Here is a 13,605-nt window from a genome sequence, read left to right as displayed (position 1 = left end):
TCTCTACTAATCCTGCTTCTAGTAAATCCACATCAAGATTGCTGTAATTTCTTTCGGGTCTGTACATTTTCCAATGTTTCTGCCGCATTTCAATGTAACTAGCATTTTATAATAATTTCAAAAGTTTCGTTTTTTATTACATGGGGACTGATTCACACTAAATTTATAAATTGGATTTTACGCATCATAATTCTGTGACTTTTTTTAAAAACTTGCTAAATTTTTTTCGTTAAAAATCATACTAAACGACGTAGTAAAAGATACTAACTGATTTACATATGGAAAATTTTGAAGACTATCCCAGATTTTGGTTTTAATAACAAAGCAATTGACTGTAACGTCTCACCACATAGAGGATGACTACTTGAATCAGAGAAACTTTCATGAATTCGACCTTTTTCACAAAAGTTTATCTCACAAAAAATTTGAAATCGTTTATTCACAAAAGTTTATCTCAAGAAATTTTGTTAATTTTTCAAGTCGCAAAAAAAGTTTATCCAGTAAACTCTGGTAAGTCATCCACGTATTACTTCCTGAATATGAAGGAGATCACACATTCAACATGCTTTAGACCTATGTACTTTCCCAAACCTTGTTGAGATAATGATTTCCCATTCTCCATATGCTTCAATTTCACCACACAATAGCCTAGCACACTAGTGAGGCGCATCAATGTATGTTTTACAGTGTAGCAGGACTTTCCTTTCCCTGTAGTAGATTGTAGTACAGCGTAATTTTAAGAAGTGATGTGTAGTAGTACGTTATTTAGCAAGTTTGCTCTTGTTGGAGGGAGCTGTAAAGACTACTGTAACTCATTTGGCATGAAATAATTGTTTTTTAATTTTTTTTCTTACAAATTTAGGAGGCTAGTAATGGCAGGTTAATAATGTCATTGGAATGTCTTAGATGTTTGAGTTTTAATATAATTGTCTTCAAATACAGCAACTCAAGCACCTATATAGACAGTGGGACTAATCCAAGCCGTTAGCGTGCGCCGAAGAAATAGACACAGTTTCTAAAACTACATTTCATTGATTTTCTAACGGTATCAGTCCGCTTGAGTTACAACGATCGCAGTACATATTCGTACCAACATGTATTTAGTGATATTTTCCGATATTACTAGGCTGCAGTGGTTTTAACAGTGAAACAATTGACTGTGTGACCGAATTGATCTGGTTCTGTAGCAGTACGTTATTTTCTGTAGCAGGCTGTAATAAAACGTATTTCTCCGTAGTAGCCTGTAGTAAGAGTGTAGTGGGCTGTAGTAAAGCGTAGTAGCCTGTAGTGGAACGAAGTAGGCTGCAGTAGAGCGTAGTAAAGCATATTTCTCTGTAGTAGAATATAGTGTAGTGTAGTAAAGATTTTGTTTCGTTGTTATACAGTGCAATATATAGGATCATATAAATCATATAAAGGAAGTAATACGTAGACAAGTATGCAGGCAATTTCGTAATATTTTAGGTATGTGTGCGATGAATTACACGCCTCAATTCCGCACATTCAGTGTATGTGCAATCTTAAAAATTAAATTTTAAAAAAGCAGAAGAACAAGATTCCGTTACCCCGGTACACTGCACTGATGTTATTCTTTTGGTACAAAAACATACAAACATACGATTTTTTCTTTTAATTGCGATTCCTATGCTCTCTCTAGAACACACTCCTGAAGATCATTTTTTTCTTTTGTGTGGAATGTTATTCTAATTTCTTTATATCTTAGCAATTACATTCAGCATATTGAAATGATTTGCCTCTGATAGTTTTAGCTGTTATTGACATGTTTTTCACAACCTAATGCCCAGCACTGAATTAATAAATGCGTTTAAAATATAAAAAAAATGTTAAAATTAAATTTGGATAATATTCTTCTTATTATCTTCAATACTTTCAACCAACAGGTGATCACAAAAAATTGCCCTTTTTTTCTGTTTTTGAAAAATGTGATTGACTAGATTATGTTGTATGGCTGGATGACAAATAGTGTTTGTTGGTCATGTTAGACAGTTGTCCTTTTCATACAGTAGGAAATGACCATAAAACACATTGGGGACACAAATATGTGTCCTTCAAAAATTATGTTGCATATATATTCCTATCTATTTTTTTTTTTAGAAATGATATAATATGAAAGACATATTCAGCATAGACTTCCGTGATGCCATTCGAAAAGTTGTAAGAACGGAACTAAAAGAGAAATTTGCAATAAAGCCTCCCAAAGAGAAGCTTAACAAATGTCAGGTATAAATTAGTGAAAAGTAACACCTATGTTTCAATGATTAGATTTCACAGCTCCAACTCCACTTGATAAATGTTATGTTTTATTTGATTGAAGGATGGGGAAAATGAAAGTAAGTTGTTTGGTGTACCCCTTGACAAAATACCATCAAAAAGCATAAAAGACGACCAATACTTTTCAGTGCCTATGTAAGTACTGTATTATTTCAAATACTGGTGGATTGTTATAAAAGAGAATCTGCATGACCTTATGTGTTTTATTTACCTGTTTTTTACTGAAAAAATATTTTGATATTGTCCGCATATCTTAGTAATATACGCTGATATATTTTTCTTTCTTCTTACCTACTTAAAGTGTTGGTACAAAGAATGTTTATTGATTTCATTTATCACACATTTTATATTTGCTTTGTTCTAAAACCAAACAAAGATATTATTGCTGGCCCTAAAATAATGTTGGCTTGACACTAGCTTTACTCTGCCACCTAATTTTTTTTCTAAGGCAACTCCTATTTAATTAGTTGTTCTATGGGCCCTACTGACCCTAATTTTCACAAAAACGAAAAAAATAATAATATCAAGCAAAAAAGTTTTAAAGAAAAAAACAATGAAAAAAAACCAAAAATTTTCTCATCCCATCTCGTGAAAATATAATGATGCGAAGATAATCAATGATGTCATTTTTTGTTGGTTGAATGTCAATCTACAATTATACTAAACAAGGTGAATCAGTAACGTTACTTTAGGACCACCAATGGTAAGGCCACTGGAAGTTGATTTTCATTGTAATTTGTTGCGATAAAGCTAAAATGAGCGATGCGATAAATTTTGTAATCGCAAAAGTAGTTACGCCATTTTCCAGACTGTTGTTATATTGCACAAAGATTTCCCCATTGTCAGTCATTATGGCTTTTTGTGTGTATTAATTTTTATCCGTAAGAAACGAAAGAAAGCAAGATTATTTTTCTTTTTTTCTTCCAATATGTCAACCTTTTTCGCAATTTTACTTTAATAAAAATCTATTAATGATTTTTTTAGGTTTTTGATTGATGCCTTTGAGTACCTAAATGAACATGTCAAAGTTGAAGGACTGTTTCGAAAATCTGGATCTGTTGGTCGACAAAGAATGTTACGAGTAAGTTTGTTTTGTTTAATTTTTTTCGAGAAACAATTGATACAGGAAAATACAATACAGTTTTACGGAACATGTGGTTTCATGCAAATTCTAAGTTATAAATATTACAAAATCATAGGCTAACTAAATGTCAGGATCACTAAAACTGCAAATCTTAGATTTGCAATGCAGTCAATGTGATTTAGTGAATGTTATTGTTAAAAGTTCACTTTTGCATAATTCTCATGAAAAATCTAAATATTCCCTTTAATTTTTAGGAGATATTAGAGCGCGATGGAACTTGTTGTTCGTGTGATTTTGTCCAGCCACATGATGTAGCTGCTCTTGTAAAGCAGTTCTTTCGGGAACTTCCAGACTCTTTATTAACAGGGCGGTATTCGCCTTTATTTATCAAATGTTTATCACTAAATAATATGAACGACGCAATATCAGCTATTGCATTGTGCTGTTTATTGCTGCCAGACGAAAATTTGCGTGTGTTGAAGTATTTTACTAAGTTTATTGCTGAAGTTGCCAACCACTCTGTTGAATCAAAAATGACGTTAAATAATCTTGCTATAGTGTTTGCACCGAATTTAATGTGTACTGCTGCAAAAGATCGAAATAGCGAGAAGTCTATGAAAGAAGCCACGCAAATAGTTGACTTATTATTCAAAAATTCTCATTTAATTGGAATGGTACCAGATGCCTTGTATACAAAAGCAGTAAATGTAAATACTGAAGGTGGCTTTTACAGTTCCTCCGGAGATGAACTTGATACTGCAGATGAAGGTGGAAGACAAGGACGAACATTAGCAAGGTCAGATAAGAAAAGAGACCGTAGCAAATCAATTACCGGTAATTATATTTTATACCAATGGAATTAATTTCGTTAAGAATTTTTTAAGAAAACAAAAACAAAGTAATTTTGGGAAAGTTAGAAATTCCTAATAATTACCAAATAGCGAATTTTCTAACTAGCTGGAACTAATTTTTACGAAATTGAGAGAAACTCATTTAATTTCTGCGAAAAATAATTCTCTTCCATCTTGACTGTTTTCATTCTGTTTAAACACTGTGGTTTAAATACAGTTGACTCCCTCTAATTCGAATCTGTATATTTTGAATATCCCGTAATTCGAACGAGTGCTCGGTCACTGTCAATTTTCCTTGAAATTCTCTTATAAAAAACTTTCTACAGTTTTTCAGTCCCTTCAGCCTGATTCTCTCCCTATTTCGAATTTTAAAGTGTTGCTTGGTGTCGACCTGAGAAAAGCACTTGGTGATGCAACTCGTATTGTTGAAAAATATTGTCTCTCCAATGTAAAGCAATCAAATATTAAACAGTTTTTCAAATAAAGTTTATTTTTTATGTAGAATATGAAAGTAAAGATTGAATGAAACCTGAATTATGTTTCCTTGATTTTATAATTAAAGATTTTAATTTGAAAACTTCAAATTACAGAGACTTTTTTATAATTCGGACAAAAATTTTTTCCCGTGGCATTTCGAATTAGGGAGAGTCAACTGTAGAATTCAAATTATCAATTTGTCTGATCAAATAGTTTGATTATCAAGCGATATCTTTTCTCAGTTTTGTATGTTATTTTGTCCGTTTGCATTCAGGTTTGTGCTTAACACAGCAATGCAAAAAAAATCCCAATTTCAAGAGTCTTTATTGATCCAGAAAGCAATTTTTGTTGTAGATCAATAGAATTTAAATTAGGAAAGAAAATTAGAAAATTAGACAACAAATTACAAACACGATAATAAGTGTGTGTCAACCAAACAGTTTTTAAATCTTCCACAGACGCTATTTCATATATATAACTAGTTTTGCTGTTATATCTTCTAAGAAGTTTAGTTTTAATGTTTCAGGTTTTCTAAAGCGTAATTTTAAACAAAACGAGAGAGGGACTCCTAAACCGCATGCTCGATCAAGAAGCGAGAAGGCTGTATCACTGCGAAAAACATCACGAAAGAACAGTCTGACGAAAAGAAATTCTGAAAATGACATGCTGTCCAATGTAAAAGGTTAGATTTCTTTAAAGGGAGTATTCAAGCTGCGATCTTCCAATGTTAACATTGTGTAAATGCATTATTATTATTTCATTTATTTAAAGTTGGTTTTACATAGTAAATGGTAAATACTAATTTACACCAACTAAAGTAAAAAATAAATAAACAAAAAACACAAAGATGTACCAAACATTAAAAATAAGAGACGAGAATAGCCGACTTATGTAGCCTACATGTGCAGAGATCTGAAAGATTAAGTGAGATGAGTTCTTTTTAAATCTCTTGATGGAGAGAGAACTCTTCACTCTGTCAGGCAAAGAGTTCTATAACAAACAACTTCGAAACAAAAAAGATCTAGTACCAAAGCGTGTTGAACTTGTGGATGGTAAAAGTAGACTATTTTTGCTGCGCAAATTGTAACTGATACGTCTTATAGCGTAAAAAGACTGCATAAATGACGGATTTTCGTCTGTTAATGTTTTATAAATCTCTACGCAGATTATACGTAAATGCAGTTCGTGAATTTGCACACACTTACAATTTACCAACAAGTCCTGATAACTGGAATGATAGTCTTTTGTTACAGCTCTCAATGCACGTTTGTGTGTTGAAATGATTAATTTATACTGCACAGCACTGCAATACATCCATATAATGGGACAATAGGTAAATATTGATAAAATATAAGAATTAAGCAATAACTTTGATTGTTCAAAACTAATGAATCGTCTTATTCTGTAAAGACATCTGACATTGCTATTTCCTTTTTTACATAGATTAGATATGTGCTCATTAAAAGTGAGACATCTATCAATAGTAATGCCTAATAATTTTACAGATTCCGATGCGACTAGGAAGTTATTGTTTATTCTTAGCGATAAAGTATCACTGTGTGGACAACCTAAAAACATCATCTGAAACTTTGCTGGATTAGCAACCAATTGGTTGTTTTCAAACCAAGCTAATACGTTATTTAAGTCATGCTGAAGGTCAGCAATGACTTCATTTAATTGAGATCCACAAGTGTAGATTGTATTATCATCAGCAAAGTTGCAAATATCAGTTTTTTCAATAAATAATAATAAGTCATTTATAAATACATTAAACAGAAGTGGACCGAGAATAGAACCTTGTGGAACGCCGAAAACAATTGAGAGCCACTCACTAAAAGAACTGCAGATTTTGGTTCTTTGAAAACGTCCAGAGAGATAACTTTTCATAAGGTAAAGACTTTTTCTATCAAAACCATAAGCAGCCAATTTTGAGATTAAAAGGCCATGATCTATGGAATCAAATGCTTTGGACAAGTCCATTAAGACAGTTCCCACCACCCCAGACTTATCTAAGCACTGATGCCATTTACCAATTAGGCGAAATAGAGCATTTTGGGTGCTATATTTACTTCTAAAACCACATAATAATGATGAAAATATTGATTGAAAATAGCTAGAAATCTGATTAAATAGAAGCCGTTCCAAAATTTTAGAAAAACTATTTAAAATACTAATTGGTCGATAATTTTCTTTCCGAGAGTTGTCACCCTTTTTGAAAACGGGAATAACTTCAGATAGTTTTAGTACTGATGGAAATATACCGTTAGTGATGCAAGAATTTATGCAGTTAGTAAGTGGCAAGCAAATTTTGTCTGCAACTATCTGAATTATTCTCGTTGGAATTGGGCCACTGACTGCCTTTTTTGCATTTAGGCTCAGTATCACTTTATGAACTTCCTCAGGATTAACAGGTAAAAAGGAAAAGTTTCTCTTCGTTTTTGAACGGATCTTTAAAACACTAGGGTGATCAGCATAATGGAGAAGGATAGAATCAAGTTCATTTAGAGATACTGAAGAGACCACTTTGGATTTCCAGGGTTTTAAATCAAGTTTCCTTATTAGATCTATGAAATATTTATTAAACATTGTCGCTACTTCACCTTCATCAGAGATGAATTCATTTTTAACATCATCTAACAAAGAAATCTTTTCACTACCGCGAGATTTGTTCGAAAAAAAAGGTTTACAAGAGCTCCAAAAGTCTTTGGAATTGGTCCCGTGGGAATGAAAATATGATCTCTTTGCTGCTCTGTTCATATTTACAATAATGTTTCTTTGTTTTTTATAAAGCTTTATATATTTAGAGTCACCTGATTTATTAGCTTTATTTTTGTAGTAAGAGCGTTTCATGATGGCCTTCCTTATATTTCTAGTGATGTGAGGCTTTTGATTACCTCTTCTCATTCCATCTTCTCATTCTTCAATGAGAATGTTTCACCCCGATCAGATATTAATGTGGGCATTGCTAACATACTGCCTGTCAACGAGCGGGACTTTATCATTCACTATGAATGGACCCCCAAAATAGAGACCGGCTTCTGCGATCATGGTAAAAAAATATTCTTGCCCTACTTTCAGTCATATGCTTTTTTAAACATAGCATCATTTTTTATTGTGACATGTGTGTTGAGTGGTTTATAGATCTGACTTAGTAGTTAATTTTTGACAAAAAATTGGCACAGAGAACAAAAAAAATATGCTTCATGACTGTGAGATTAAAATTTTGTTTTTGCCTCATAGATGCCAAAATGCATAACAAACAAACAAAAAAGCATGGCAAAATCAAAATATTGTTTTTTTTTGTTTTATCTTCCTTAATGCGTGAGTGTGTTATCCAGTAATGTGTAGTCGACTAAAAATTTTTACTGACCCCCTTTTTCCGATTTTTGTTTTTATAAGCAAGTCTTGTGTCTTATTAAAATATTTGCAACACAAGAAAAAAACTCATTAGAAGGAATTTCCTAGATTGAGCAATATGCTTATAAACGTCATGCTTTCAAAAAAAACGCATGCTGTTGCATTAAACTGCTTTTGTTTGTAATCCGAGATAAAGAAAAAGCAATACGGTTTTATTATTTAGGATCTAAAGATCAACCATGGAGAATAGATCGACCCACCAAAAGACCTAGCAACACAAAGACGAACATTAGTCCGGTAAGAAAAAGGTATGTAGAAGTGCTTTCTACGTGTGTGATTGTAGTTAGTTGTGGCCTAATATTTTATAACTTCATGGTTGAACCTCGCAAAAAAAATATATATACAGTTGACGCGTTCTTTATAGTCCAAGACTTGCTCACAAACTGGTTATTTCACCACCCACGTTGAAATCAATGCCGCACCAAGTACATATAACTCCAAGACGCCATCTTCATCCTGTAGAGAATTCACAAAGTAAGAACAGTGTTTTTCCTTTTTTGATCTATCCCTTTGTTTAAATAGACGTTTTAAAATACTTTAGCAAAAATTGGAATCTGTGGATCGCGATTTGAAACTTCCTGCAAAATAGGTTTCTTAAAAATACACTATTAGTTGATTTAACTTAGTTGACGAGTATTATGCAGGATGCCAGGTGTTTTGAAAGGTGTCTGTCTAGGTCTGTTTGAAGTACTTCTGCAATTATACTATCACGAGTTTTCTTGCAAAAAGGTGTACTGAGTTAGAACTGTTTTTTAATATCATTTAAACGAATTTTTATGGTGATAAGAAATGTTCGTTACTTGTTCTCGATATGTTAACTGTCAATTAGAATTTACACATGTGTAGACGAATTGCATGAATCAATCCACGTTAGTATAGAGAAAATAGTGTAAAATTTTGATTATCAATCACTTGTAGGAAACAATCAACAGAGGGAGACCAAGGAGAAATTAAAAGGACCAGTGCTGCCATCCAAATTTGAATTCACTCGTGCAACGTCTGAGAAAGTAAAGGCCTCACAATCTAACATAAAGTTGTCCAGGTCAAAGTCTAGTAACACATATATGCCATCCACACAGAACACGACTGAACTTACTATACCTCAACCTAAAATCAGCCGCTCTACGCAGAAACCGCATGTTAGGAAGTCTCGACGAGCTTCCTCCATGGACAGAAGACGAGCGCGATACGCAAGGTCAGAGTTTAAGGAATGCACTCTTGGCAACTGCACAAATCTTTTTTCGAACGCACTGTGTTTTTTCACATTCGGCAGTTTTAAGGTGAATTTCTCCTTTAACATGCAGAACGAAACGGTTCGCTAATATCTTTGGATACTCCTAATGATCTAAGTATTTTATAACGGGCTTATAAAAATGACCGTGGTAGTTAAAAAAAAAAATGTTTTCGAAAGAATTTCTCACAAGAATATGTTTGTCGTAGATAGGAGCGAACCCTTTTTAATTTTGACCTTCACGATACATACTGATTTATAATAATAAGCAGAAATTCATCTTGACACACTTGTAAGTTCAGTTGACAGTCGCCACGACGTTTCACGCTTCGATTCTGGGCAACTTGTTTTTTCTTAACCTGTTTTTATATAATACCGTATTTTCTCGAAAATTGGCCGAACTATGAAAGTAGGCTAAAGTTTTTTAAAAAATTCAAGAAATATTAGCCGACCTCGAATATAAGCCGAGATTGAGTAAAGTCATTGCATCGCACGCTTCTTTATGTCACTCGAATAAATCTTCGAATTAAAATATTCGAATCTATTTAAAAAATTTTTTAAAAAAGCAGGTAAATTACAGTGGTAGTTTAAAGCTGATAGAGTCCTATAATAAAATATTTGAAATACTATATACATTGGTATTGTTCTACAAAAAAATCTTGTTGTTCAAACTGTTTTCTTCTTTTCAAAAAACACTTCCAAAAAAAAGCTGATTCAAAAGTAGGTTGAAAAATGTCATTTCATAAAAGAAAATGAGCCGCAGTTTATTTTTGAGAAAATACGGTATATATTTTACACACTGACAAACGGAAGGGTTGATCACAATTGACGCTACTGTGTTCCGCACCCACCCCTTTATTATATGTATTTTTCTGAAACTCCACTTGTTGTCAAATTCGTTAATAATGGAAGTTTTTGTTTTCACGTGAATAGAAAAGGAACATCAGTTTTTTATTTCACAACATTTTTCTGTTCCGTAGTTACATTAACGTCAGCTGTGAACGACCCAAAGTACCAATATCAAATTATGTGTTATGTTTACATGAAACTACGAGGTTAAAACCGGGAATCATTTAAATTCTTCTTTTTTGTTCAGCTCAAACAGAATTCGTCGTGTGTTACCGAAAACGCCAATAGAACTGGCAGCAGAGGCGTCTAAGGTTTGCTCATTTCATCATTGTTTTCACTATTCTATTGTTATAGTTTCGTGTATTTATTTTTTACCAGTGTGTTTTTTTCCATTTGTGTTTTTCAGGGTTGCTACTCAGTTTAAAGAATTTTCTATTGTTCCCAAATTTCTTCACGATCAAAATCCGGAACGGGATTGTGATCGTTTTTATAAGGAAGGTTATGGGGCTACTTTTATAAAATAAAAAAAATTGGTTCTGGTTTTCTGAGTACTTGATACATGACGGTAAATGCAACCATTTGAAAGTATATGTTGTCAAAAACGAAATAGTTTTCTGTGCTATGATTTTAGTGTCTTTGTGTTTGTGTATTAGTTGAAATCAGTGGTGAGATTTCAGGGTTTATGTTATTGTGGACTAAAGTCAGGATTTTTTTAATGCTGTTGCACAACGTTAATATGTGCTTCAGTGTATTCACTGGATTTTTTTTTTGTAGAATTTAGTAACTACTACTAACGAAGAAGAAATTAACACTGCCTTTCTGGAAAAGACGTCTTCTCCACTTGACACGTCACCAAATGCAGATGTGTCGAACGATTCTTCTACATCGAAGTCGAGTTTACACGGGAGAAAAAATATTAGTTCTTGCACGCGAAAACAAACAGATGAAAACTCCCCAGTTACGCCGGAAGGTAAAACGATTCAGAGATCGATATCGACCGCTGTTCGCAAACCCGCTACGCCTTATAGTGTTACGCCTCAAGTGGGCGTCAAGAGGCTGCAGCCATTCTACGGAGTTATCTGAGATAGCTTCACGCTTATTTATTATTCGGTTATTTTACGTAGAAATTTAAAATTTGTATCTTCACTAATACAAGACCTTGTTATTTTCGGTTTTCTTTGGTATTAAATTATGGAGAACATGGGGTATCGGATAATGAGGGGGGTTAGAAAATATTTCAACAATTTGCAATCCAGAGGGGAAGATTTTTCTGCACTTTAATCTCCTTGAACAATTCTTTTAAAGTATATACATATTTGTAAATGCTTCCTTGTTTTTAACTGTAGTTTAGTTCAACCTATATGTTTTAGAGAAAAAATTATATCTAATAAATATTAAAACTTTAATTTTGATGACTAATAACTTTGCGGAAATTGTACAATCAAAAATTTCTCGCAAATATTCCACCCTTACCCTTTGAAAATCTCAAAGATTTCTAGCCTTATCCTTTTCGGCATTGAGGCTGGAGGAGAAGAAACTGTCAAGTAAGCGATAACGGCTCTCGCATCAGACATCAAAGATGGGAGAAAGGTAACCTTGTCCCCGGGCTTTTTGACGAATTTGATAGCAGCGGTGAGGTTTGGGCCGAGGATCTCCAAAAAAACCAAATCACTCGAGTGAACATTTCACTTAAGGTGTAAATGTTGAACTAAGGTGGCATGTTTTACACCTGCATAATTTTTTTTCAAATAGAATTTATTCGCAATTTAATTCTGGGCAACAAAAATATATTTACGAGGTTAGTAAATAGAAAGAAGTCCTTAAAACAGGATTGTTGTCACTTGCGAGAAGATAGAATGTCCACCATGCTTTTTACAGTATTGTTTTGGTGTGCTGCGTTTCAACAAGGTAAATATTGTTGGTTACTCTTTCTTTTGCGTGGATCTAGTTATTTTTCGAATGTTTTCAGCCACTCTCTTATGACAAGAAGATCACTTATCTCTTAAATTTGAACTGCAAAAATTAGCTTTGTTTCGGTGATAGAAGATGGAAGAGGCAAATAAGTTAAAGTTCTGATTCCGTCACGCAACGGTGCTTCGCAAAGCGAAGCATACAGTTTCGCAACATCATATGCTATTTATGTATTCTTTTTTTATCTTGCTGATATGTTCCTAGCGCGCATGTCAGAAAGTTAAAATCAGCTCTGGGGACGAGATTGGATGCAAGAAGCAAGACTACACCTTCCAGCTTGACAACAAAAGATTAGCCTTCTTCGCAACCTCGTCCCTACAGCTCTTCTACGCCATGATACTCGGACGACGAAGCGACTCCCGTAAGAATATCATCTGCTTAGAAGAACCCTGGGTATGAGATTGCCCCAGACTGGGTGATTACTGTAACGCTTATATATATCTAGCAATTCAAACCTTTTTTTTTAGCTATATCAAATAATCCGTGTTCAAACGCTTGTTATGGTATCAGGTGTAACGTTGGATACAGATGTGTACCTTATTTTTGCAACGAAAGTTGTTCCCATGTTTGTGAAGGTATGTATGAACTACTATGATGAGTCATGCCATCAACCTCTTCCCAAGGACCCCTTTTTGCCTTTCTTATATTGGACACGGCCAGAATATAAAAAAGAAAAAAGGGTTACTGGGACGAGGTGGCTATGTCTTTTAGCATTTATACCTGCCTTTCTGGGGGTGGCTCCTGATATAATGAAATGTAACCGCGACATTTTTTCAAAACTGCTAAAGTTCTCTTGACAACTCAACTTCGCATCTAAGGCGTTTTTTTCGCTTTGGTAATAGATAGGCAAAAAGTCCTAAAAAGGAGGTTATTCACAACTGCATGAAGGGTGATTTAGGATCACTTAGTCTCGTATAGACATTTGAAATAATTTAAGGTTAGTAACTTAAATACTTGCAAAGTTTAAAACGACAGCAGCGAGGTAACTTTTTGTCACTGAAGCCTGAAGTATTCTTGCCCCCAGAGCTCTTTGAGGAGGTTGAGGACGAAAATGGTGTTTAAACGTAGTTGCTTTATGAGAATATAGATATAAGACAAAATAGAAAAAAACATTTATTTTTGTAACAACTATACAATAATCAAAAATGAAACGAACTAGTACAACAGAGATAGCTGTATCAGACTTGCAGTTTCCAACTCTTTTCTAATGCGGTTAAATGTTGTTAGGTTAGCTAGAATCACAAACTGGCTAAGTAGGAAAACAACCTCGATTCCGGGACTTTTTCTCTTTTTAATATCAGAACAGCTAGGAAGAAAATTTCGTATCCCCGTTCGATGTTGGAAGAAGAGCATTTTATGTGTTTTCTTTAGTGTTACTCTGGAAATTTTATCCAGGGTTTCAATGAAAGAAGCCCATTTAATCAGCATCTCCC

General features: G+C 33.7%; 1 protein-coding gene across 3 annotated transcripts; it reads left to right on the top strand.

The window, feature by feature from the left end:
* Positions 1 to 1,651: 1,651 nt before the first annotated feature.
* LOC130641885 (rho GTPase-activating protein 11A-like) lies at positions 1,652 to 11,607 on the top strand. Of its 3 annotated transcripts, none has more exons than XM_057448894.1 (10): positions 1,652 to 2,241; positions 2,336 to 2,427; positions 3,277 to 3,373; positions 3,631 to 4,210; positions 5,231 to 5,386; positions 8,285 to 8,369; positions 8,486 to 8,595; positions 9,040 to 9,401; positions 10,449 to 10,512; positions 10,976 to 11,116. In XM_057448894.1, exons 1-9 carry the CDS (start codon positions 2,128 to 2,130, stop codon positions 10,509 to 10,511), a joined length of 1,659 nt encoding a protein of 552 aa, XP_057304877.1. In that variant the 5' UTR covers positions 1,652 to 2,127; the 3' UTR covers position 10,512; positions 10,976 to 11,116. The 3 variants fall into 3 exon arrangements, with proteins under 3 accessions (XP_057304877.1, XP_057304876.1, XP_057304878.1); XM_057448893.1 differs by having other exon boundaries at positions 1,654 to 2,241; positions 9,040 to 9,316; positions 10,976 to 11,607; XM_057448895.1 differs by having other exon boundaries at positions 1,654 to 2,241; positions 9,040 to 9,128.
* The last annotated feature ends 1,998 nt before the right edge of the window (positions 11,608 to 13,605 follow it).

Source organism: Hydractinia symbiolongicarpus, chromosome 4 (genome assembly GCF_029227915.1).
Source record: "Hydractinia symbiolongicarpus strain clone_291-10 chromosome 4, HSymV2.1, whole genome shotgun sequence".
Classification (NCBI taxonomy): Eukaryota; Metazoa; Cnidaria; class Hydrozoa; order Anthoathecata; family Hydractiniidae; genus Hydractinia; species Hydractinia symbiolongicarpus.
The sequence above is the reverse complement of the archived record's forward strand: the minus strand, read 5'-3'. Positions and strand labels throughout refer to the sequence as shown.